Source organism: Sus scrofa, chromosome 3 (assembly GCF_054392235.1).
Source record: "Sus scrofa isolate SSC_HxYL_T2T_F1_AM1 chromosome 3, Sscrofa_HxYL_maternal_Yorkshire_Landrace_v2.0, whole genome shotgun sequence".
Taxonomy (NCBI): domain Eukaryota; kingdom Metazoa; phylum Chordata; class Mammalia; order Artiodactyla; family Suidae; genus Sus; species Sus scrofa.
In genome coordinates this window covers 123,935,593-123,959,879 of record NC_139385.1, presented here as the reverse complement: position 1 = coordinate 123,959,879, position 24,287 = coordinate 123,935,593, and the positions used below count along the sequence as shown (strand labels likewise).

The window sequence follows — 24,287 nt, the reverse complement described above, 5'->3', positions numbered from 1 at the left end:
AGACTATCTTTTTTTTTTTTTTTTAATTCCACTTTTAAGAATGTGGGGGAGTTCCCTCACAGCTCAACAGGTTAAGGATCTGGCATTGTCACTGCTGTGGCTCTGTTTACAACTATGGCATGGGTTAGATCCCTGGCCCAAGAACTTCTACATGCTGCAGATGAGGCAAAAAAAAAAAAAAAAGAATGTGGGAGTTCCCCTTGTGGCTCAATGGTTAACGAATCCGACTAGGAACCGAGAGGTTGTAGGTTCGATCCCTGGCCTCACACAGTGGGATACAGTGTGGCCGTGAGCTGTGGTATAGTTCGCAGATGTGGCTCAGATCTGGTGTTGCTGTGGCTGTGGTGTAGGCCTTCGGCTGTAGCTCAGATTCGACCCCTAGCCCGGGAACCTCCAAATGCCATGGGTGCGACCCTAGAAAATGACAAAAAAAAAAAGTGTAAAAATCATTTTCATAAGTAAGCAAAGATGGATATAGCAGGATGTTCATTACAGCTTAATTTATAATAATAAATGTTGGAAATAATGTCCCCTGGTAGTTATTAATTAAACATTGGCATGTTTGGATAATGGAATACTCTACAGTGGTTAAGAAATTAAAGTAGTGCTATTTGTGCTGACATGGAAAAAAGTGAAAAGAGTAAATTGAAAAAGATTATTGGCATAGGCTTGCTTTTATTTTAACTTATATATACACATGTTAATATATACATGGAAAAATAAATATGGAGAAATATACATTAAAATCTTAATTTAATGAAATAAGATTACAAGAGATTTTCACCTCATAGCAATTGTTCTATTTTATTTTAAGGGCCATTCCTGCGACATATGGAAATTCCCAGGCTAAGGATCGAATTGGAGCTATAGCTGCTGGCATATACCACAGCTTACGGCAATGTTGCATCCTTAACCCACTGAGCGAGGCCAAGGATCGAAGCCACATCCTCATGGATGCTAGTTGGATTCACTTCCACTGAGTCACAATGGGAATTCCTATAGCAATTGTTAATTCAAGTATTCATAGGATTGTTGTGAGGATTAAATGAGTCATGTCACAAGGCAATGGAAACAGTGGAATATAGCACATACAAACTACTATGTAAAATTATGTTATTCTGTTATTTTTCAAAAAATTTAAATAATATTATGTATATATTTGTCTTTTTAGGGCCATGCTCATGGCATATGGAGGCTCCCAGGTTAGGGGTTGAATCAGGAGCTGGCCGGCCTACGCCACAGCCACAGCCACACCAGATCAGAGCTGCATCTGCAACCTACACCACAGCTCACCGAAACGTGGGATCCTTTAACTCATCAAGCAAGGCCAGGGATCGAACCTGTGGCCTCACGGGTGCTAGTCAGACTTGTTTCCGCTGAGCCACACACGACAGGAACTCCTAAGTATTATATTTTTAAGCGGGGAAAAAAGATAATAAAAATGTGAAAATGTAGGCAGTATTTGAGCTTTTTAAAAACGAATGAAAGATAAAACATGAAATGAGAGCTTGAGGATGCCAGTGGGTCCTCTACCCAGATTTGAAAGAAGCAGCTAGTTGAAAGGTAAAGATTGATGGTACTAAGATCCAGCTAGAAGAGAATGGGAAACTGTAATAATATCAACTGATATTGAATGTTTAGCATGGGCCAGGTGTTCAATTGCTTTGGAGTCCACAAGGTGAAAATGTTCATCTGGAGAGAAGGAGGAACACCTTTGAGTTTAAAATAAAGATCCCCCCCTTCTTTTTTGGGGGGGGCTTTTTAGGGCTGCACCCGCGGCACATGGAGGTTCCCAGGCTAGGGGATAAATTGGAGCTGTAGCTGCCAGCCTACACCACAGCCACAGCAACGCAGGATCCAAGCCACGTCTGCGACCTACACCACAGCTCACCACAACACTGCATTCTTAACCCACTGAGTAAGGCCAGGGATAGAACAATATCCATTGTTGCTGTGTAGGCCAGCGGCTACAGTTCTGATTAGACCCCAGCCTGGTAACCTCCATATGCCGAGGGTGTGGCCCTAAAAAGACAAAAAACAAACAAACGAGCAAAAAACCCCAAAAAACAAAGTTTCATCAGCTTTCTAAGAGTGTTCAACCTCTTTTAAAGCTGAAAGAACCAAGGAAGGAAGTCTGGGGTTTTTTTTTTGTTGTTGTTTTTTGTTTGTCTTTTTTGCCTTTTCTAGGGCCTCTTCCCAGGGCATATGGAGGTTCCCAGGCTAGGGGTCGAATTGGAGCTGTAGCGGCTGGCCTATGCCAGAGCCACAGCAACGCGGGATCCGAGCCGAGTCTTCGACCTACATACACCACAGCTCACGGCAACGCAGAATCCTTAACTCACCGAGCAAGGCCAGGGATCGAACCTGCAACCTCATGGTTCTTAGTCGGATTCTTGTTTTTTAAGAAAGTCTGATTTTAAAATAAATATTTTGAGATGAAGAGCTGGAAAGTTAGAGGGCATTTGCCAGAAGCCTTCCTTTCTCCCAGTTAAACAGGATTAGAGAGTCCCTTCAAGGGCAATGAAGTTTGGTGATTATGACATTCCCAAGCAGTGATGACTGATTCATCTTCTTCCTTCCACAGTACGTGCCTAAGAGCAGAGTTATCTTTCCTTCGCCACAGGTTTAGTTCTCAAAGATCAATGGGCTCATCCATATCATCGTTTTATCTCCTAACGATCTAAATTCTTTCCAAACATCTTTTCAAGAAAGTCTTTTTAAATAAATCTTACATGCATGGGATTTGGTTCTTACCAACTTTCGGTAAATCGTTTAATGCCGCTGGTTTGATATTTTTGCATTCGTTAACTACTCTTGCATGACAAATTTCAATTTCTCATGACAGACAAGCGAGAAAACATCTATGAAAACCTCTTGCAAAGCTCCGGCAAATAATCAGTATTATCCAATTGCCAAGCGTTAGCCATTAGTTCTGCGTTAATGTGTTCAGTAATTAAAAAAAAAAAAAGTTTTCTGAAGAATTGACGTCCTGCGCAGTCTCACTCCTGTATAATCAAAGTGGGTGGGCGCTCTTTTCGGATTGAGGCTACGTCTTTTCACCCCTTTTGTCTTTCGGTCGGACTAGAACTGTCATGGCGCCTTCAAGAAGAGGGGAAGGCTTTCCTTTCGCCCAGCAGAACTATCGGGGGCACAAGGACTGGACAGAAGGGGTGGACACAGACGAGCCCCAGTTGAGAGCGAATACACGGAACCCTCCCAGAGGTCTCAGCCGGACAAGCTCAAGGGGAGGAGACCGGGTTGAAGACAACCCCTACCAGCGACAGTCCGCCCGGGGTACCGCCCACCCTGGCCGCCCTGTCCAATGGAAACCCAACGGCCGTGCGGCACCGCCCATCTGTTCGTCCGGACGCCGCGAGGGCGGGGCCCGCAGTTCGGTTGCGCCGCGGAGCGCAGCTGTGAGGGAGTCTTTCGGATCCGGGGCCCCGGAACCCGAGCTGAAGCTGAAGCGCAGACCGAGGGTGCGGAGTCGGGAGGTGAGCGCCGAGGGGACCGAGGGGGAGAGAGGGTTGCGGCAAGAGGACGGCAGGACGGGCCTCCGCGGCCCGGACCGTGGGACCCGGGCAGGCGGGTGTCTGGAGGCGGCCCTGCTCACTTGGCGAGCAAGGCCCAGCCCGCTGGAGCCGAGGGCCACCTCGCCCCCCGAGCCCCTGCCCGGCCCTCCCGGACCGCTGCGAGCGGCGGCGGCTCCCAGAATTGTCCGGGCGCGGGGCGCGGGGCGCGAGGCCCCGGCATTGGTGTCGAACTCCGGCTGGCGAGAGGCGGGGCTGGCGGCGGGGGCGGGGGCGGGGGCGGCGGTCGCGGCCCGGCGGCCTGCGGAAGCGCAGCGTCGGGCCGCGCCTGCTCGCGGGGCCGGCGTGCCGACTGCGCGGGGGCGTGGCCTGCGCCCCTGTCGGCGCCGCCCGGCCGGCCTTTGATGAGGTGGCTGGCGCTCCCCGCAGGGCCTGCCCGGGGCCCCGCGCGCCTTCGCAGACAGTGGGCTGGGCGACCTGTTGGAGTGTGAAATTCCTCCCCGAGCTTGCTTTATATCCGACTGGACGGGCCTGCAGTCTCAGGCCCTCTGTGGTCCGCTCTGGTTGAGGGCGGTCGTGAGGCCTGTGGCCTGCGAGCTGTGGCTGAGGAGTTGAAATGCTGAGAAGCTGCAGTCCAATAAATGAAAAACTTGGCAGGAAAAAAACTTTGCAACAATCTACCTACATTGCTTTGAAGTGAACACTGCATCTTGGGGGGGGCGCTGGAGGCGGCGAGGAGATTCCCTTTAGAGGCGAAAATGGCCTTTTCCGTGTGTAATCTCATTTAAACTTCTGAAGAACGCCCAGATAAACACTCCTAGTGTTGCGAAGCTTTTCTCATCGGCCGAGGGAGTGCTGGGGAATTTAGGGCATTGCCTTCATTTTGCCTACCGGGGAAGGATTGGGGAGGAAGAGGACAAGCACATTCAAAGAGCATCTCTATGTCAGATAAAGGTTTGGCGTCTCTTGCGTGCCCTACAGTGGGGTCCAGAAGTTTCTTTAGTGCCCATTGGCTGCTGGCTTCCAGTGTTAGAACTTCCTTTTTGTTGGGGGCGGAGGGGGAGGTGGGGGCAAGCCCGCCACAGCATTTGGAAGTTGCTGGGCCTGGGATTGAACCTCAGCCGCAGTTGCCACCTGCGCCGCACTGTGGCAATGCGGGATCGGTAACCCGCTTGGCCGTAAGGGAAGACGTCCTGGTATTTCTTGTTATAATGTAACTGGGAACTTTACTTAGCTGTTCAGATTCAGGATGCATTCTTTAAATAAAGCTGCTCTAGTAAGTAACCCATATGAACTTTCTTACATTTTCTTAGCTACTTTTCAGGGGAAGAAGAAGGAAAATGATCTCTAACTTGAGTTTTCTGATAGATTACTAAGACATGCAGATAATAGCTTCTCTGGCTAGTTGACTGAAATCTATGATAGGCAGAGACTTAGAAATAAACATAGGCCAAGTAACATTTTTGCCAGATTTTTCTCTGTAGTGCTTTGTTGCCCTCTGATATTTACTGGAAAGTCATTTAATAAAGATCTCTTGACTTGGGTTAAACATAGCATAGGTGAGGGCAGAGATGGACAGAAGGGGGCATCTGAGAGTTCTAAAAAGAAATGAAGGCTTTTCAAAAGATTGGTGTTGATCAGAAGCTTCTGTATTTTGAACTGACTGACAGGAGCAAATCTGCTTTACAGGATACATTTTCATCCTGGAGAGTACTCTATTGAGCCCAGCACACACAGGTTCCAACTCCTTCACAGCCTTCATTTTTAGAGAAACAGAATAACATTCAGTGGTTGTCCTGTGACTATATGGACAAGTTAGTGACATTTAGCATTTGAGAATTCTTTTTCAAATAGTCATGTCCTTTTATAATTCTGTACATTGTATACTGTATAGTACTTTTTCCTGTAATGGCCATGTCTTGAGTTATTTCTGCTTGAAAAACCTGTGTCATATCCAGCCTCATAGGATGAGCCATGTGAATGAAATGAAAACTGGAAGCTTAAAATCTTAGCTCTGCCTTAAATTTGTGGTTTTATGAGGGTGGACATCTCATTTATTTTGTTCACCATTGTATGTCAAGCACCTAGCTCCATGCTTGGCCCACAGTAAGTGCTTAATAAACATTTGTTGAATGAGTGAATGAGAGAAAAATGTCATGAGCCAGTACCCACCCATTTGCCATCCTCACATCACAGGGAAGGTGAGGTCATCAGGGATGAAGTCACTAATCACTGCCAGTCACCTGGCCCAAGGGCAGCCTCATCATAGACTGGCAGGCTCATTCTGTGCATAGGAGGGATGGATAGTGAATGCCAAGTTTAGTTCAAGTGGAAACAGATCAGCTGAAGGTTTCAGCTGGATCAGCTGGCTGAGAGAGTGCTACAGGTCCAGCCTTAAGGCTGGTTCCATGGAACGTTTGGGGATCTGGAGTCTTCTGTTCTGAATAGCGCCCATGTAGCTTAGCTTGGTTCTTGAGCACAGTGCAAGAGGTAGGTGAGGATTCAAAGAGAATGCTGTTGGGTTAGTATTTGCTAAGAAAGAATGAGGCCCCTGATTTTGCTATTCCTTTGGACCTTACCAAACCGGGGTTATACTCCCATAAATCTTGTGTTTGCCCCTCCTAGGTGAGTCATCCAAGAGAGCTCCCCTTCTCCAGACTATGAGTGTAGTTAATGTTTAATGTTCATACAGGACTCATTCTGATTTTGGATTTAAAGGAAATAAGGGAAAAACAGTATATATATATATATTTTTTCATTTTTTAAAAGCTTCATTGTAGTACAGTTGATTTACAGTGTTATAATTTCTCCTGTACAGCAAAGCGATTCAGTTATACACATACATATATCCATTCTTTTTCAGATTCTTTTCTCACTTAGATTATTACAGAATATTGGGTAGAGGTCTCTATACAATACATCAGGTCTGTCATTTCATATACCATAGTGTGCATGTGCCAATCCCCAATCCCCAGTCTCTCCCTACCCCATCCACTTTGGTAACCATAAGTTTGTTTTCAAAGTGTGTAAGACAGTATATTTGTTTTAATAAAAACAATATGTTTTGTTTTCTTTTTAACACCAGATGAGGTTACCAGGATGGAATCTTTATAGAATCTACCCTAACCCTCTCTGCCTTTTCCCTCCACCCTCACTCCACAATGCAGGCCTGAGTGTTTGTTCCAGCATGTCGGAGGGTGAGTCCCAGACAGTACTCAGCAGTGGCTCAGACCCAAAGGTAGAATCCTCATCCTCAGCTCCTGGCCTGACATCAGTGTCACCTCCTGTGACCTCCACGACCTCAGCTGCTTCCCCAGAGGAAGAGGAAGAAAGTGAAGATGAGTCTGAAATCTTGGAAGAGTCACCCTGTGGGCGCTGGCAGAAGAGGCGAGAAGAGGTAAGGTAGTGGTGGTTTTACTCTTGAGAGAATGAATTCTAAGAGGTAAGAAATGGAAGGCAGAGTTTGAAAGGGGCAGAACAGACTAACGGGTCAGAGCCTTGGAGATGATTGTATGGAGTTTCAAAATGGAGATTTTGAGGCGTTCCCTTCGTGGGGCCGTGGTTAATGAATCCGACTAGGAACCATGCGGTTGCGGGTTCGATCCCTGGCCTTGCTCAATGGGTTAAGGATCCGGCGTTGCTGTGAGCTGTGGTGTAGGTTGCAGGTGCGGCTCGGATCCTGCGTTGCTGTGGCTCTGGTGTAGGCCAGCGGCTATGGCTCCAATTAGACCCCTAGCCTGGGAACCTCCATACGCTGTGGGAGTGGCCCTAAAAAAGGCAAAAAGACCCAAACAAAAAATAATAATAAAATAAATAAATAAAATAAAATGGAGAATTCGTATGGTAACTTTAATTCCCTTTCATCTGAATTTCTTCTCAGGTGAATCAGCGGAATGTACCAGGTATTGACAGTGCATACCTGGCCATGGATACAGAGGAAGGTGTAGAGGTTGTGTGGAATGAGGTACAGTTCTCTGAGCGCAAGAACTACAAGCTGCAGGAGGTAAGTAAGAGTGAAAGGATACAGCCTGAGGAATGTTAGGACACTGCAGCAGCTGGGGTGTTAAAGAGGAATTGGGGAGTTCCTGTTGTGGCTTAGCAGGTTAAGAACCTGACATAGTGTCTATGAGGATGTGGGGTTTGGTCCCTGGCCTCACTCAGTGGGTTGAGGATCCGGCATTGCTGTAGGCTGCAGTGTAGGTCACAGATTCGTCTCGGATCCTGTGTTGCTGAGGCTGTGGCGTAGGCCGGCAGCTGCAGCTCCGATTCAACCCCTAGCCCAGGAACTTCCATATGCCACAGGTGTGGCCCTAAAAGCGGGGGGGAGGGGGGAATCGATTGGTATTGGGAAGCTACAATGAGAAGAGTATGTTGGGGTTAGATAATTTCTGGGGGGGATAGGGAATGGCTTTGTAGGATGGTAATGCTTTCTGTTCTCCTGTTATCCCAATGTTTCCCCTGCTTCCAGGAAAAGGTCCGTGCTGTGTTTGATAATCTGATTCAGTTGGAACATCTCAACATTGTCAAGTTTCACAAGTATTGGGCTGACGTTAAAGAGAATAAGGCCAGGGTGAGAACTTTTTCCTGAGCTTATTGCTAAGACTATCTACATTCATTGTTCATTTTACATTCAGGAAGAGGTAGTTCTGAAACAGAGCTGGAGTCAGCTGCCGTGGACCTGAGAGCAAGGCTGTGAAGACTACCCTCTCTGCCTTTTGTCTGGTTGTAGTCAGGGGAGAACGGAGTGAATTTTTATTTCTTCCTTCCCATAGGTCATAGTGCTCTGTGGTTTTCATTTTCTTATTAAATCTAAGTAAGTGATACTAAGAACAAAAGGAGAGAAACTTTATTTTAAAAAAAAAAAAAAAACAAACTTCCAGGAGTTTCTGCTGTGGTGCGATGCGATTGGCGGTGTCTTTGTAGTGCCAGGATGTAGGATTGATCCCCAGCCTGGCACAGTGGGTTAAGGATCCGGCATTGCTGCAGTGTGGTGTAGGTCGCAGCTGTCACTCAGATCTGAGCCCTGGCCTGGAAAGTCTATATACTGTTGGAGGGCCAAAAAAGAAAAAGACCAAAAAACCAAGCTTCCCAATTTTATATTTATGTGATATATATGTTACCCAGATGAGGGAGCATTCCTACTGTAAGGCCTTATTTGTATTGCCTCTCCAGGTCATTTTTATCACAGAATACATGTCATCTGGGAGTCTTAAGCAGTTTCTGAAGAAGACCAAAAAGAACCACAAGACTATGAATGAAAAGGTACGGAGGGAGAGCGGACAAAACTTGAGGCTGGTTTGTGGGTTTAAAGAAGTTTATGTTAATGATGGAGCCGAAGGGATCAGGGAAATGGTAGGAGGGTTGAGAGAGGGCATCACTTCTGACCCTTGGATCAAACGCTGTTCCAGGCTTGGAAACGTTGGTGCACACAGATCCTCTCTGCCCTAAGGTAAGTAGGATCTGGTTAGTGTCTTTCCCATATATGTTCCTGATTTAGTTCCTCCAAACAGATTTCAGGGCACTACTCTGCTGCTCTTTTCTGCCTCTCCCCACTTCCTTTGAGTCATATACTCTCAAGATTAGGCCCCTATGGGTCTTGTAAAGGGTTCATCCTAATGGCTTGACCTTGATACTGTCTCCCACCTCTTTCTCCTAGTGCTTATCCAGGCATTTAATTCATCAGGTATAATGGAGATTCAGAGTGTGGGTATTACCCTCGTGGTGACCAGCAGGAGACCAGGCCCTTGCTCCTCCTAACCCTTGGGTTCCCCCTGCCCTAATTTCCCAGTGGCCCCTCTAACAGCCCAGTGCCCCCACAGCTACCTGCACTCCTGTGACCCCCCCATCATCCATGGGAACCTGACCTGTGACACCATCTTCATCCAGCACAACGGACTCATCAAGATTGGCTCTGGTGAGGGGAGGGAGAGGTTCTGGGCAGGGGAGCCTCGGGAATTTGGGAACTATGGGGGTAAGCTAAAAGGAATGGGGGAGAATACAGCAAAATTCTGAGGTGTGGGCTGGTGATAAGGGAAAGGACCTTGCTAGGGGCAGTATAAATTAGAGAGAGGTCAGCCAATTAGTGGAGAAAGGGTAGAGTCTAACCTTACACCCTTTTGGAGGGAAACTGGGGTTAAGGCAGAGATCTTGTTAGGAGGCTGGAAAGGGCTAGAGTTGGGTGTAAGGTCTGACTTGAGCCCCTGGGGCCAGACCCTACCAGAGGAGGTTCCAGGTTGTGCCTGCTGTGAGTGCTTTCATTTGCTGTGTATGTTTGTGCAGCATTTAACATTTCTGTGTGCTGTGTCTGTGTGTTGTTTGTGTGTCCATTTGTCTGGGGCTTGGCTGCTCCATCGCTCACAACTTTTCTCTGTTTTCCTCCCTCCCGCTTACGGGCTGCTCTGTTCCCAACAGTCTTTCATAGGATTTTTGCTAATGGTGAGAGCTCCCTCTGCCCCACTTGGGCGCTGTTCGTGCTCCCTCTGCTCCCCTTTGCGGCTGCCCAGTGCATGCAGTCGTGGGAGCAAACCCTGTTCCCCTGCTTCCCCCGCCTAATTATGCCTGCTTGGCTTCCACCCTACCAGCCCTTTACCTGCTTGCCCTGCCATAACCTGCTTGTTTCCTGTGGATTCTGCCTGGCTGGCCATTTACGTCCTGGATTCTTACTCCCCTCATCATCAGGCTGGTTCCCTAAGTCATATTGTGCTCCCAGACTCTCTGTGACTTGTAGTCGTTGTTTATGATCTGAGTGAGTTCAGATTGGGCCTGGCTCTGGTTCCTCTTTCAGCCCTGTGGCACGCAGTGTAGAAGAGTAAGGGGATAGAGCAGAGGTCTAAGTATTTTGGTGGATTACAAGCGAAACCGATTTGAGGGTATCGGTTCAGTTTTGAGCTATTTTTTTGAGTTTCGGCCAGCAAAGGTGGGTAAGAAGGAGGCTGTCTACTTGGTTGTATGTTAATCCTTCTTTTATCCATTGTCATCCAAGTTTCTGAGGTCTCTAAGTTGTTCCAGATTAGGAAGGGCTGCCTGTGTTTTCATGATGCTTACAGGGTGGCTGAGAGACCTAGACCAAATGTTTGCAGGTGATCAGGGATTAGAGGCACCAGGGCTTTGGGGAAGGTAAGCAGGTCAAAAGTGAAAGTTTTCCCTTAGACTGTGGTGTTCTTGTCAGCCCAAAGGTGCCATGCCACGTATCTGTTTGTTTAGCTAGCCTGGAGCCTTGGCTGCCACTGAGTTGGGGACCTTAGATGAGACGTGGTAGAGCTGCGAGAGGGGAGGCAGGTAGTGTTCATTTGTCTGGAGTTCCTGATGGGAAAGGGATAGGCTTGTGCCTGTTGAGGGTTAGGACTGCAGGAGAGAATTTGTCTTTTGGGAGCCTCTTTCTGGAGTGAGGCTGTGCTTTGTGGTTGGTGGTCAGATTGTGGGTGTCTCCCCTACTCCCAGTGGCTCCTGATACTATCAACAATCATGTGAAGACTTGTCGGGAAGAGCAGAAGAATCTCCACTTCTTTGCACCAGAATATGGAGGTGAGGCATCCCAGATTCTCCTCCTCGTGCCCATCCCCCAGGTTTTCCACCTTGACCTGTGGGTCGGAGGTAACCTAACTGAAACTTCTCTCCATCTCTACTGGCATGCAAAAAGTTTTAAGACGTCTCTGCCATCCCCTGATCCTTTGATTCACCAGAGCTTGTCTGTTTTCCCTAGAAGTCACTAATGTGACAACAGCAGTGGACATCTACTCCTTTGGCATGTGTGCACTGGAGGTGAGGAGACCAAAAGAGTGGGTAGTGGAAAGGGGTCAGATGAGAAGGTGGAAGGGGAAGTGGAGGGTTGACAAGGTACTGGAGGGAGTGATTGTGGGAGCACTGAGGATCTTAGGTCTCTGCTCTTCCTTTTTATTCTCCCTGACTGCAGATGGCAGTGCTGGAGATTCAGGGCAATGGAGAGTCCTCTTATGTGCCACAGGAAGCCATCAGCAGTGCCATCCAGCTTCTAGAAGACCCTTTACAGAGGGTAAGAATCTTTAGGATCACTTCCTCCTTAACAGCCTTTGAAATGTCTTCAGGTTTTTCTTCCTTCTGCCTCCTGGGAGTATGCTTTCTTCTAAGAGTAAGAGAACATACAGCAGAAGGGGCGAGCAAAGCAGTGAACATTGCCCTAGGTGTTTTTGGTATACACCCTCTCCCCCTCTCTCCCCATCTCTCTCCCCATCTCTCTCCCTCTCACAGGTTAGGGGTTTAAGGTGGGTAATATTGTGGAGTTTCCATTGTGGCTCAGCGGGTTAAGACCCTGAATAGTATCCACGAGGATGCGGGTTCAATCCCTGGCCTTGCTCAGTGGGTTAAGGATCTGGCGTTGCTGTGACCTGAGGCATAGGTCGCAGATTCGTCTCTGATCCCACATGGCTGTGGCTGGCAGCTGCAGCTCTGATCCAGCGCCTAGCCCAGGAACTTGCATGTGCCGCAGTTGCAGCCCTAAAAAAAAAAAACAAAAAAGTAATATTGGGATTAAAGGTTGTGTATTAAACCCAGCTGTGTCTACATGAAGGCAAACTAATTTGATGCTTATCTCAGGCAATTAATTGGTATACATACACTCTTAGACAACCATCATGATTTTTTTTTTTTTTTTTTTTTTTTGTGGTCTGTTTAGGGCCACACCTGTGGCATGTGGAGGTTCCCAGGCTAGGGGTTGAATCGGAGCTGCAGCCCCTGGCCTACCACAGCCACAGCAGCACCAGATCTGAGCCTCATCTATGACCAATTCAATCAAGATCTGAGCCGCATTTGCAACCGATTCAATCAAGTCAGTCATTTGGGGTTTTAGATATACATAGTTTTAGTTAGGGAAAGTGCCCTGAAATAAATGAGCCAAGATTAGAAGGATGTAGGGGTTATGAATCAGGACATCGACTGCAGTAAATAGAATCTGGAGGAGAGGGTCCAAACCAGAAAGTTAGTTTGTAACTCATTAGATACCTTAAAAGGGAGCAGGAGAGAAAAGAAGAAAGACGAAGTAGGAAGTCTTGAGGCTAGTCTGGAATATGTTTCTAGTTCAGTGTCAGGGTGGGATGTTCAAGTGCTAGAACAGGTATATGGCCTTATTGGCCTTCAGGATTGAAAGAAGGAAAGCAGGTTGATTGTCATGGGGACCTGTGGGAGGTGGAAAAGCGAGGGTTAAAGGAGGCATGAGGAAATACAGTGAATTGAATAAATGACATAGTAGTCAAAGGAAATTGTGGTAGTAGACTTGGGAAATAAAAAGATGGTGAAAAAAGACAAACTAATGCCATTTGTAGCAACGTGGATGGATCTAGAGACTCTCATTCTAAGTGAATCCAGAAAGAAAAAGACATACCGTATGATACCACTTATTTGTGGAATCTAAAATATGAAACAGATGATGCTATCTAAAAATAACGAACAAGAAAACAAAAAACATCATGGCAAGAAGAGCAGACTTGGGGTGGTAGGGGGAAGGGGAGGGAGTGGGATGGCTGGGCATTTGGGGGGTTTGAGGGATACAGACTTATATTTTGGTTGGATGGGCAACAGGATCCTACTGTACAGCACAGGGAGATGTGTGTGACTGGGTCTCTCTGTTGTACAACAGAACTTGATGAAAAAATGTAAATCCACTATACTTTAATAATAATAATAAAAAAGATGGTGAATATGGAGTTCCCGCTGTGGTGCAGTGGGTTAATGATCTGGCATTGTCTCTGAGGCTGCCTGGGTTCGGTCCCCAGTCCAGCACGGTGGATTAAGGATTTGGTGTTACCGTGGCTGTGGCATAGGTCGCAGCTATGGCCTGGATTTGATCCCCTGGCCTGGGAACTTCCATATGCTGCGGGTGCAGCTGGGAAAAGGTAGCAAAAGATGGTGAATATTGTTGACCTCAGTGGGTGAGTTTGGGAGGAGAGGTAAATTTGGTGAGGGTTGGAGAAGAAAGCAGGCAGTGAGTGGGCTAATAAAGCAGGGAGATAGAAAATAAGGAAAAAGAAATCATAAGTTTGAACAGTAAAGAAAAAACCTGTGGTTGGGGAGCAGAAAAATAATTAAAACCGGAAAGACAGTGTCTGATAGCTTTCATATAATACTTTAAGAGTTTTCAAAGCCTTTTCGAATACCTTTAGCAATTTGTTCCCTCAGGCGGTGCCGAGCACCTAGTATGCACTCAGCTTTGTGCAAGATGTAATGAGACAGATAAAGACGAGCACAGGGATGCTTGCCAAATGCCTGCTCCACTTCCCGGTTCCTTTTTCTAGGAGTTCATTCAGAAGTGCCTGCAGTCTGAGCCTGCTCGCAGACCAACAGCCAGAGAACTTCTGTTCCACCCGGCACTGTTTGAAGTGCCCTCGCTCAAGCTCCTCGCTGCCCACTGCATCGTGGGTCACCAGCGTGAGTCCTCCTGACCCTCCTCGGAATGTCTTTCCCGGTCTGGAGCCTTGTAACTATCACTGGCATGGTCCCCTTCCGCTTCTACTTGCAAAGGGATTCTTTACTTCCCTCTCCCGGCCTCCCCCAGAGCCCCGGTGCCTCCTATGATACCATCTGAACTAGCCTTCCGTAACTTCCCATTCCATCATGCCCTCCAGACATGATCCCGGAGAATGCTTTGGAGGAGATCACCAAAAACATGGATACCAGTGCTGTACTGGCTGAAATCCCTGCAGGACCAGGAAGAGAACCAGTTCAGACTTTGTGAGTAACTAACCAAGAGGTCCTGAAAGGGACAGATTGGTCACTCCCACCCTGACGGTTCTGTCAGCTGTCCATTTCCTGGGAGTGGTGGACTCTGCTGGTTTGCTTTTTCTCCTATCTTCTTTCTCTTTTCCTCTCCAGGTACTCTCAGTCACCAGCTCTGGAACTGGATAAATTCCTTGAAGATGTCAGGTGAGAGAAGAATGAGAAAAAAAGCTTCCTTGCGGAAGCAGCAGGACTGGGCGTCCTAAGGCCTGCACAGAGCCCGTGTGACCCGTCTCGTCTCCATCCAGGAACGGGATCTACCCGCTGACAGCCTTTGGCCTGCCTCGGCCCCAGCAGCCACAGCAGGAGGAGGTGACATCACCGGTGGTGCCCCCCTCTGTCAAGACTCCAACTCCTGAGCCGGCTGAGGTGGAGACCCGCAAGGTAAGGCTGTGTGGATGTGCAGGCCTCTGCGTCCGGGGGAAGGGGGAGAGGGCGTCTCAAAAAAGCCTTTGTCGTCGAGAGGAAAGAATGTTTCCGCTCCCTGGCAGCCGTGTCCTGTGGGCCGGAGAGGCTTCCAGCTCCCGGGGTTCCCCCCTCTAGTGACCCTCTGTCCCCTCTCCCGCAGGTGGTGCTGATGCAGTGCAACATCGAGTCGGTGGAGGAGGGTGTCAAACACCACGTAAGGCTCGGGGCCGGGGCGCGGAGGCCGGGGCGGCGGAGGGGGGGTCGGCGGAGCCTCGTGGCCTGACTGTCCCCTTCTCCAGCTGACGCTTCTGCTGAAGCTAGAGGACAAACTGAACCGGCACCTGAGCTGTGACCTGATGCCAAGTGAGTCTCCTTACCCTCAGAGGATGGGGAGGGGAGTCCGTGAGCCTTATCTGCCACGGACACATTCGGGGGTGGGGAAGGCGACCGGGCAGTGACAGCTCCACTGCTGTAGAGTGAATATCTTAGCCCCTGCAACTGGAGGGTGGCCCTGACAGTCCTGCTTGTGTCCTTCCTTCCCAGCCAGGGTCACCCCGCCGGGGCTGTGGCCAGGGCCGCGGCCCCGCCTCGGGCTCTGTGCTCACGCTCTCCCGTTTCTCTGTCAGACGAGAACATCCCCGAGCTGGCGGCTGAGCTGGTGCAGCTGGGCTTCATCAGTGAGGTGAGGCGCTGCCCCCCGCGGCCCGGCCGCCGCGCTGTCCCCGCCGTCCCCTGCGGCCGCCTCACCCAGCTCTCTCCTCTAGGCCGACCAGAGCCGACTGACCTCCCTGCTGGAGGAGACCCTGAACAAGTTCAACTTCGCCAGGAACAGCACCCTCAACTCAGCCGCTGTCACCGTCTCCTCTTAGAGCTCCTCGGGCCAGGCCCCAACCTGCGCTGTGGCTGTCACCAGGCGCGCCGCAGCCCCCGCCCCTCCCCCCAGTCAGTATTACCCTGTGAGGCCCCTCTCTCCTTTGTTATTCAGGAGGGCTTTGGGGCCCCCTGGTTCTGAGCATCACCCTCCCTGCCCCTCCCCGTCTCTTCCCTCCCTCTGCACTTTGTTTACTTGTTTTGCACAGACGTGGGCCCGGGCCTTCTCAGCAGCCGCCTTCTAGTTGGGGGCACGTAGCTGACCTGCCGGCTCCCGCCCAGCCTGTGTGGAAAGGAAGCCCACGGGCGCCGGGGGAGCTGCATTCTACAATCCCGCTGGGGCGGACGGGGCGGGAGAGAAGGGTGGTGCTGCAGTGGTGGCCCTGGGGGGCCATTCGATTCGCCTCAGTTGCTGCTGTAATAAAAGTCTACTTTTTGCTACCGCGTCGTGTGTGTGTGTGTGCGCGTGCGCGTCGTGTGTGTGTGTGTGTGTGTGTGTGCGCGCGCGCGCGCGCGTTGTGTGTGTGTGTGTGTGTGTGTGTGTGTGTGTGTGTGTGTGTGTGTGTGTCTGCGCGCGCCGTCCCCACTAGGGGGCGCGGAGGCGGGCGGCAGGTGCGCTGGGCGGGCGGAACTGGCCGGGCAGCGGGGGCGGGGCCCGGGCCAGGTAGGGCTGCCCCGCGGCGAGCTCCAGCGACGGGATGAAGCGCTGCCGCCTCTGCACTTTCGGTAATTTCCGGCCCCTCCGGTGGCGGTGGCGGGGTGGCGGCGGCGGCGTGCTCCTCCGCGCCCACCCTCGACCCGCCCCAGGGCCCCTGGTGCCCTCGGTCCGCTCCGGCTCAGGTCTGCCCCTCCCCCCCTGCTTTGCAGACGCGGACCGCGGGCCCCCGCGGCTCATGCGCGTGGGCCTCGCGCTCATCCTGGTGGGCCACGTGAACCTGCTGCTGGGGGCCGTGCTGCACGGCACCGTCCTGCGGCACGTGGCCAATCCCCGCGGCGCCGTCACCCCGGAGTACACCACCGCCAATATCATCTCCGTGGGCTCTGGGCTGCTGGTGAGCGCAGTAGGGACGGGCCGCGGGTGGCCGGGCGGGTGGCCCCAGAGAGCTGCGCGGGCCTCAAGTTTTTTGTCTTCCAGAGTGTTTCCCTGGGACTTGTGGCCCTCTTGGCATCCAGGAACCTTCTTCGCCCACAACTGGTGAGGGGATTTCTGGAACTTTGATGAGGAGGCCTGGAATCTGGGAAATGGGGGCTGACTCCGCTTTATCTGCAGTGGGAGGAGGTGCCTCAGAGAATAATCGAGGTGTCTGGTCGGTGGGAGAGTCTGCCGTCCCTGCCCCCCCAGGCTGCTCACCCTGATCTTCTGCCCCTGCCAGCACTGGGCCCTACTGGCACTAGCTCTGGTGAACCTTCTCTTGTCTGCGGCCTGCTCCCTGGGGCTCCTCCTCGCTGTGTCACTGACTATAGCCAATGGCGGCCGGCGTCTTATTGCTGACTGCCACCCAGGACTGCTGGATCCTTTGCTACCCCTGGACGAGGGGCATGGACACGCTGACTGCCCCTTTGATCCCACCAGAATCTATGTGAGTCTATTTTCTCGCCAGCCTTTCTGCAGTCCGCAGAGCCGGGGTCCTGCCTTTTAATTGTCCCTACTGTGCCACTCCTGCCTGCTCCTGCTAGTCTCCCACTCTCCCTTCACTTTAGGATACAGCCTTGGCTCTCTGGATCCCATCTTTGCTCATGTCTGCAGCGGAGGCTGCTCTGTCTGGCTACTGCTGTGTGGCTGCGCTCACCCTGCGTGGGGTTGGGCCCTGTAGGAGGGCAGGGCTACAGGAACAGGTAAGGAAGATGAACAGTAAGGGTTCATTCAACACACACTGAGTTGAAAAGATGCTGAATTATAATTCAGGGCTGCAGCACTAACCCCACCCTCTTCTGTAGCTGGAGAAAATGACAGAGCTTGAACTTCCCAAATGTAAAAGGCAGGAAAATGAGCAGTTACTGGATCAAACTCATGAAATCCGGACATCACAGAAAAGCTGGGTTTAGGGACAGGTAATGGACCAGGAGGATTGTAGCCTGGGACACAGGTGGTGGCCGGGACCACTCTTAGAACTGGGTTGAGCCCTTTGCTGTGCTGCTTGCCCTCTGATGCAGGCTCTCCCTTCCATCAAGCAGGTGCTGATCCGGAGGCTCAGTTCACAAGGGGTTTCCACTGACCCCTAGGATCTGATTCTATAGTAATAATACTTGTAATAAAAGAACTTCTTTTCTACTTGATTTTGATTCCTTTTGGGAGCAAGGGGCCCTGGGCTGGTGTTGGGGGTGGCCTTGATCAAAGACTGCAGTGGTCTCAGTTACTTGCCAAACTTTAATGAGGGATGGGACCCATCAACGCCACCAGCTACTGGAAGGAGAAGCTGGTGCTGGGCAGCCCCCCGCACCACTGACTGATGAACTTCAACACGTCTTGGCACACAGGGCTGTGGGATGTCTGTGAACAGAGAAAGTATGACAGGAACTCAGCCGTGCTGGTGAAAACATTCCCAATATAAAAACCAGCTCCGTCTCAGCATGGGGGGCAGGGTTCAGGGCCTGCACCTGCCTTCTTTTTTTTTTTTTTTTTTTTTGTCTTTTGTCTGTTGTTGTTGCTATTTCTTGGGCCGCTCCCGCGGCATATGGAGGTTCCCAGGCTAGGGGTTGAATCGGAGCTGTAGCCACCGGCCTACGCCAGAGCCACAGCAACGCGGGATCCGAGCCACGTCTGCAACCTACACCACAACTCACGGCAACGCCGGATCGTTAACCCACTGAGCAAGGGCAGGGACTGAACCCGCAACCTCATGGTTCCTAGTCGGATTCGTTAACCACTGCGCCACGACGGGAACTCTGTGCTTTCTTGATAGCTCCCCACCCTCATCCCCCGACCCCGACTCTTCTAGCGGCTGGTGGTAGTGTTTCTGGAGTGCTGCTCTCCCTCGCCCACCCCTCAGGCCTCCCTCTCTAACCTTGATGGCCATAAGGAATTTATTCCAGTTGTCTTTGTTGGCTGCCTTCCCTGGCCGCTTAAATTCAATTTTGTTCCTCAGAATGGGGTATCCTGAGGGAGAAAAAAAAAAAACAACTGAGGTTTGAGAGGGGTTGAGGAGGGAGAATGAAGAGCAGTTTAGGGAGAAAGTAGGATGTTCCTGTCTTCTGCCTCCTTTACTGAATCACCCTCCAACAGTTTCTCGATCCTTCCCCCTCAGGGCAGAACATGCGGTGCTGAAGGGTCTGTACCTGTAATGAGGCACGGCAGTGCCCGAACTCCGGTGCTGGCTGCCACCAGGGAAGCCTCGTAGACGCCCCGCTCATCTCGAGGCAGGACCTGCTCCAGCCGCTGGTCCATCGAGACTGTGAGCACCCAGTCTCGAACCTCTTCTCGCTGAGCCTCCTGAGAAGGAGAGAGCGGTTTCACGCAGGGCAGGGCGAGTGGAGGGTGCCGAGTGCAGGGCTGTAAGCTGCCATCCCGTGCACTTTCACCCACCAGGGCGCCTCCTCGGACTGGCGGTCACGGTCATGGCCTTAGCTTTGTCCTCTGCTTCCATCTGGTTCCACTGAAGGAACAGTGAGGGCTGAGGCCCTTCCAAAGACGCTGCTGACGGATGCCCATTGCCAGGCGTGGGGAGGAGCCTCCCAAAGCGTCCTGTCCTCCCTCCCAGAGCGCGCACACGCGGGAGGCCACCTGCTCTTGGCTCCTGTGCCCTTACCGGGATGTGCTGCTTGGCTGGGAGTGGCACCTCATAGGGAATGTCTGTATCCTGAAAGTCAGAGTGGTCGATGGCATCCAGGGTCCCTTCTTCGATGGCCTGTAGCGGCAGGGTGGGCAGCCATGAGACGGGCACAGCCTGTGACAGGCAAACCCTCCCAAACGCTGGCCACAACCGCCCCACTCACGTCGGTCAGATCCAAAAAGCGGTTGAGGAAGATGAAGGCCATGTTCTCCCAGCCGACTGCCTGAAACAGCAAAGTTGCAGGTGGGAGTGAACAGCTGGGCTTGGCTATTGTTTCTCCAGGATGCAGGGGGAAGAATCCAGAAGATGCAGGGAAACAGTGTCATCTTCCAGAACGTCAGCCCCATACTGAGCTTTGTTTACCTGGGCAGCCAGGATAGTCTACCTTCCAACCTTTTCCCCCTTTTTTTAGTGGCCACACTCACAGCACATGGAAGTCCCTGGGCCAGGGACTGAATTCAACCAGAGCTGCAGCTGCGGCGATGCAGGATCCTTTAACTGTGCCAGGGCGGGGGATGGAACCCATACCTCCACAGCCACCCAAGCTGCTGCAGTCGAATTTTTTTTTTTTTTTAGGGCCGCACCCGTGACATATAGAGGTTCCCAGGCTAGGGGTCCAAGTGGAGCTACGGCTGCCGGCTGACACCACAGCCACAGCAATGCCAGATCCGAGCCACATCTGCCACCTACACCACAGCTCACGGCAACGCCGGATCCTTAACCCACTGAGCGAGGCCAGGGATCGAACCTGCAACCTCATGGTTCCTAGTCTGATTCATTTCTGCTGTGCCACAATGGGAACTCCCCTGCAGTCGGATTCTTAACCTGCCGTGGCACAGCAGGTACTCCAACTTCCAACTTGTTCATTTCCTTCTCTCCTAGGCCCTACCTTTCCTTGGCCCCAGTGCTCACCTTGGCAGCAATGCCTGCTTCGTAGAAGGCTTTGTCTGCAGGGAGAAGCTGGGTGTGACGCAGCAGTGAAACAGAAAGCTTGGCAGCCACAGTTTCCTATGGATTAAAGTCAAAGCATTATGATCCTGGCACTAGAGCGACTGAACTACCAGGCCAACGATCTTATAACTAAGGCAGCCATCAAACCAGAAGACCAACAGTCAATATTAAATTGCTCCAGGTCATGTAGTTCCAGGTCTTTTTTTTTCCCATTTGAACAATGGGCCTAGATTATTTCTAAATTTCCCCCTAGACACCTCTAGAAGTCTATCATCCAGCTACGAGAAATGAATGTACAATATACTGTCATGAATAGGCCAAAGGTATGTATACATTACAGGAGGTCAGTGCGGAAGGAGTGGGGTGTGAATGCTTAAGCATAATGAGGCTGGAGCTGGGAGAAGCACAGAAAGAAAGCATCTCAGCCCGGGCTACAGACTTATTTGACTAGAGGAGAAAGCAAGAGAGGCGCCGTCCAGAACCTGACTACGTTCCCCTTCATCCAGCTGCAGCCGTGTCTGCAGGACTGGGTGCCCCCCGCTCCAGCTCACCAGCTGTTTGACGCTCTGGGCTGCGGCACGAGTGGCGTAATAATGGGCGATCAGCAGCATGGTCTCGAACTCCTCGTGCGCTGGAGAGTTCGCCTCGCTGGACTTCGCCAGGTTTTCACACTAGAGCAGGAAGAGCGCAGAGCCTGGGCCAGGGGTCAGAGGAGCGCCAGGGCCACAGGGGTTGACGGATGGCCACCTGGCCAGGGGAGGGTACAGGCCACGTGCGGGTGAGGGTTTGTGGGGTGAGGAAGAGGTGCTGGCGGGAGGAGGCGTTCCGCTCTGCCGTCCTGGCGGCTTCCTCACCAGGTTGAAGAGCACATCCCGAAGGTCAGCCCAGCTGTGATAGGCCTCAGCACTGTTGGTCCCAGGGGAGCTCACCATGTCAGTGAAGATCCTTTTGTAGATGTTGAAGTTCTGGCGGCAGAGGAGGAAGGAGAGCTGCGTGAGAAGAATGCAACTGGGGGATGACGTCAGGGCAAATGAGGCCAACGAGAGGGAAACAGGCTATGAGTGTGTGCGTGTGCGTGTGCGTGTGTGTGTAGGAGCCATGGGACAATGCTGAAGAAAGTGTTGTTTTCAGGGAAGAGACAGAAGGAGGTAAGAAAAAGCACTTTCTTCCTATCTGCTGCTCTGGGGTGGGGCCCGGCGCGGGAGCGGACGAGCAGTCCCTGGGTTCGGGGGTGACATTCCGAGGAGCCGTGAGGCTCAGATCAGAGCGATGTCCATCCTCGGAGAGATGGGGCTCCAGGCGTGTGTGCGGGGCTCATCTCGGGAGGCCTCCTCCCCGCGTCTTAGCTGAGAGCACGGGGAGGTTGTTGGGCCTCCTTTCAAACAGTGAACCCTCTGAAGTGGGAAGTGGCGGGGTGGGGTCTCCGGCCCGAAGCTCTTGAGGAAAGGCTCCTCCGAGAAGGCAGCTCCCGAGGGGAGGGGTGGCTGAGGAGAAGGTAAGCGTTTCCCTGAGGAAACATGAAGCCCGGGGAGCGGGCGGTACCTGTGGGTTGGCAGGGGCTCCGTGTTGCACATACAGGGCCAGCGCCTGGGCGTAGCCACCCTCTCGGATCAGGTGCGTCGCATACAAAGCCACGTACTTGTGCAGAATCTTGTAGTTCTGTTCCAGGGGTGCCGGAAAGCAGGCAGAGATTGGGGTGAGAGCAGGCAGCGAGGGAGGGGTGGTGACTTGAGGCCGTGGATTTGTTTAGGGGGCAGCGGGCGTGTGCAGGCCAGGCCCAGTGAGGCCTCTGACCCTATGCCACCGTGTGAAGACTGAGCACTCCGACGCCGATTAGGGGGTCTTTGGGCTTCAGAGGGAGTCAGAGAGATGCAGCTCTGGGACGGGGGGGCGGACACAGAGGAGCTGGGAGTGGCGGCAAGAGAGCAGTACCTGCTTAGTGGCTGTTTCGATGCACTTGTCCCACTGGCCCTGCTCCACGTATAGGTCCAGAGCAGCCACCACATCCACACCCACCAGCTACGGGTCAGACGAAAAGACAGGGTCACGCGATGCGCAGAAGGGAGAGAGGAGCTCTCGAGCCGCTCGGTGCTCTGCCTCCTGCTGCCTGCAGGTCTCACCGAGTCCACCTTGCCCTGGTTCTTGAGGAAGTCCTTATAACGCTGGTCCACATAGTCTTCATACCTGTGGAGACGCGCAGAGATCTCACACTTCACGGTCCCGAGATGCAAACCCTTCCCACGGGAACTTTTCTCCCGGTCTTGACAACAGCAAGTAAAAGAGCGCGTCTACCGAGAGCGGCTCAGGAGCTTACCGGGGATCTAACTCCTTGGCCACATGCTTGGCCTTGTTCCACTCCTCACCCTCCATGAACGCGTCGATCGCTTCCTTGACGAGGTCCAGGTTCAGATAGAGCTCTGCAGCCTGCGCGGCGGAAAACCAGAGACGGGCCGTCATCCTTCCCCTCCCTCCTGGTCCCCCCTCGGGGAACTCGGGGAAACAGAAAGGCACGCCACGCGGGCCATGAGGCCGCCTCCACAGCTTCCTGAGCGTGGACGTCACCCTCCCGCCCATCTCTGCCATGGATCTCTCCTCGGTCCCAGCGCCCTACTTACTGCACTGTGCTTGCCGATTCCAACCAGCTGGGGCCCCACGGCCCGCACTACCTCCAGGGCGCGCTGGGGAGGCAGAAACTTGATGGAGAGTTCGGCTGCCTGCGTGGGTGGACAGAGGATGGAGACGGGTAGGAGAGAGAAATGGTGCTGGGAGCTCCTCCGCCTGCTCTGGTTTGCCCTCCAGTGGCAACTTTCCTGCCCTCTCCCTCGCCTTCCTGCCCTTCATTCTAGGGCAGGTCCGCCTTGTGGTCCATCAAGGGAGCCTCTGAAGGCCCGTCGGAGGAGCTCGCTTCCTCCCAGCTCATCCTCTTTCCGACAGCTTTGCTGTTTGAGGTCACTGCATCTGGTCCTGCCACCTTTGACAAACTGGTTTCCCAAGTTCTTTGTTACAAACAGAATCTTGATAACAGGGTATAGACAAAGCTCCCTACCACAGGAGTCCAGAGGGCACTCTGCAACTATTTGTGTCGGGCTTTTCTGAGCCTGTTTCTTTATCCTTAAGAGTGACAGTCGGTCTACACTTACACTGGCCGGAATAGCAGCTACTAGTCACATGTGGCGGGTCCAGCTACGATGGGTTGCAACCTTAAATAGTTCATGGATTTAGTATGAAAAAAGGAATGTAAAAGAGTTCCCATTGTGGCTCAGTGGTTAACGAATCCGACTAGGAACCATGAGGTTGCGGTTCGATCCCTGGCCTTGCTCAGTGGGTTAAGGATCTGGCGTTGCCGTGAGCTGTGGTGTAGGTCACAGAGGTGGCTTGGATCCCGTGTTGCTGTGGCTCTGGCGTGGGCTGGTGGATACAGCTCCGATTCAACCCCTAGCCTGGGAACCTCCATATGCTGCAGGAGTGGCCCTAGAAAAGGCAAAAAGACAAAAAAAATAAAAAAATAAAAAATAAAAAACGAAAACACAAAACCAGAAAGAATGTATGCAGTTTCCTGGTGGCTCAGTGTGGTAAGGATCTGGCGTTGTCCTTGCTGTGACTCAGGTCACCGCTATGATCAATCCCTGGCCTTTTACATTGACTGCATGTTGAAATAATCGTTTAAGTTCAGATATATGGGGTTAAACGGAATGTGTTGTAGTTATTTTCACCTGTTTCTTCAAATGTGGCGACTAGAAAATTTAAAATTACATGTATGACTTAAACCTTTGTGACTTGCCTCATATTCCCACTGGACAGTATTGGTCTAGATGAGCTTGGAGACACCCTCCAACCCGAAAAGTCAGTAATTCTACAAACCCACGTTCCATAGGCTCACTCTGTTTCCACTGTAATGCTGACATCCTCACCAGCTTTTTTTTTCTCCTTTTTTTTTTTGGCATAAGGAAGTTCCTGAGCCAGGGATGGAACCCACACCACAACAGCAGCCCGAGCCCCAGCAGTGACAATG

General features: G+C 51.7%; 3 protein-coding genes across 10 annotated transcripts in view; 2 read left to right on the top strand and 1 right to left on the bottom strand.

Moving 5' to 3' along the window:
• The first annotated feature begins 3,067 nt into the window (after nt 1–3,067).
• NRBP1 (nuclear receptor binding protein 1) lies at nt 3,068–15,995 on the top strand. 4 transcript variants are annotated; one of them, XM_085015739.1, is made up of 19 exons: nt 3,068–3,494; nt 6,698–6,927; nt 7,411–7,533; nt 7,999–8,100; nt 8,703–8,792; nt 8,939–8,979; nt 9,350–9,444; nt 9,942–9,965; nt 10,971–11,054; nt 11,233–11,291; nt 11,443–11,541; nt 13,796–13,928; nt 14,126–14,231; nt 14,373–14,423; nt 14,525–14,660; nt 14,845–14,898; nt 14,984–15,047; nt 15,311–15,366; nt 15,449–15,995. In XM_085015739.1, exons 1-19 carry the CDS (start codon nt 3,323–3,325, stop codon nt 15,551–15,553), a joined length of 1,824 nt encoding a protein of 607 aa, XP_084871865.1. In that variant the 5' UTR covers nt 3,068–3,322; the 3' UTR covers nt 15,554–15,995.
• A 203-nt stretch (nt 15,996–16,198) lies between these two features.
• KRTCAP3 (keratinocyte associated protein 3) lies at nt 16,199–17,826 on the top strand. Of its 3 annotated transcripts, XM_021087684.2 has the most exons (7): nt 16,199–16,280; nt 16,422–16,606; nt 16,690–16,749; nt 16,928–17,134; nt 17,256–17,390; nt 17,493–17,606; nt 17,730–17,826. In XM_021087684.2, the coding sequence occupies exons 1-6, from the start codon at nt 16,253–16,255 to the stop codon at nt 17,598–17,600; spliced, it is 723 nt and encodes a 240-aa protein (XP_020943343.2). In that variant the 5' UTR covers nt 16,199–16,252; the 3' UTR covers nt 17,601–17,606; nt 17,730–17,826. The 3 variants fall into 3 exon arrangements, with proteins under 3 accessions (XP_020943343.2, XP_020943342.2, XP_084876020.1); XM_021087683.2 differs by having other exon boundaries at nt 16,199–16,606; XM_085019894.1 differs by lacking the exons at nt 16,928–17,134; nt 17,256–17,390 and having other exon boundaries at nt 16,199–16,606.
• A 76-nt stretch (nt 17,827–17,902) lies between these two features.
• Nucleotides 17,903–24,287, bottom strand: part of IFT172 (intraflagellar transport 172) — a 34,517-nt gene continuing 28,132 nt past the window's right edge. For 2 of the 3 annotated variants that reach the window (XM_003354889.5, XM_085019725.1), the window contains 13 exons: nt 22,891–22,989; nt 22,590–22,699; nt 22,396–22,459; nt 22,208–22,294; nt 21,818–21,934; nt 21,130–21,240; nt 20,827–20,946; nt 20,237–20,332; nt 19,488–19,547; nt 19,301–19,399; nt 18,831–18,984; nt 18,560–18,651; nt 17,903–18,045 (listed from right to left, as the gene is read on the bottom strand). In XM_003354889.5, coding sequence (XP_003354937.3) covers nt 17,956–18,045; nt 18,560–18,651; nt 18,831–18,984; nt 19,301–19,399; nt 19,488–19,547; nt 20,237–20,332; nt 20,827–20,946; nt 21,130–21,240; nt 21,818–21,934; nt 22,208–22,294; nt 22,396–22,459; nt 22,590–22,699; nt 22,891–22,989 — 1,299 coding nt within the window. In that variant the 3' untranslated portion in view covers nt 17,903–17,955. Of the gene's footprint in view, nt 18,046–18,559; nt 18,652–18,830; nt 18,985–19,077; nt 19,148–19,300; nt 19,400–19,487; nt 19,548–20,236; nt 20,333–20,826; nt 20,947–21,129; nt 21,241–21,817; nt 21,935–22,207; nt 22,295–22,395; nt 22,460–22,589; nt 22,700–22,890; nt 22,990–24,287 lie in introns of all 3 variants that reach the window. The other variant, XR_014842393.1, reaches the window with a different exon arrangement.

Coding starts and splice junctions, on each gene's coding strand:
- KRTCAP3 (XM_021087683.2), top strand. CDS start 16,253: ATGAAGCGCTGCCGCCTCTGCACTTTCGGTAATTTCCGGCCCCTCCGG. Junction 17,135..17,255: donor TTGATCCCACCAGAATCTAT/GTGAGTCTATTT, acceptor CCTTCACTTTAG/GATACAGCCTTGGCTCTCTG. Junction 17,391..17,492: donor GGGCAGGGCTACAGGAACAG/GTAAGGAAGATG, acceptor CCTCTTCTGTAG/CTGGAGAAAATGACAGAGCT.
- NRBP1 (XM_085015739.1), top strand. CDS start 3,323: ATGGAAACCCAACGGCCGTGCGGCACCGCCCATCTGTTCGTCCGGACG. Junction 8,101..8,702: donor TTAAAGAGAATAAGGCCAGG/GTGAGAACTTTT, acceptor TTGCCTCTCCAG/GTCATTTTTATCACAGAATA. Junction 13,929..14,125: donor CTGCATCGTGGGTCACCAGC/GTGAGTCCTCCT, acceptor CATGCCCTCCAG/ACATGATCCCGGAGAATGCT.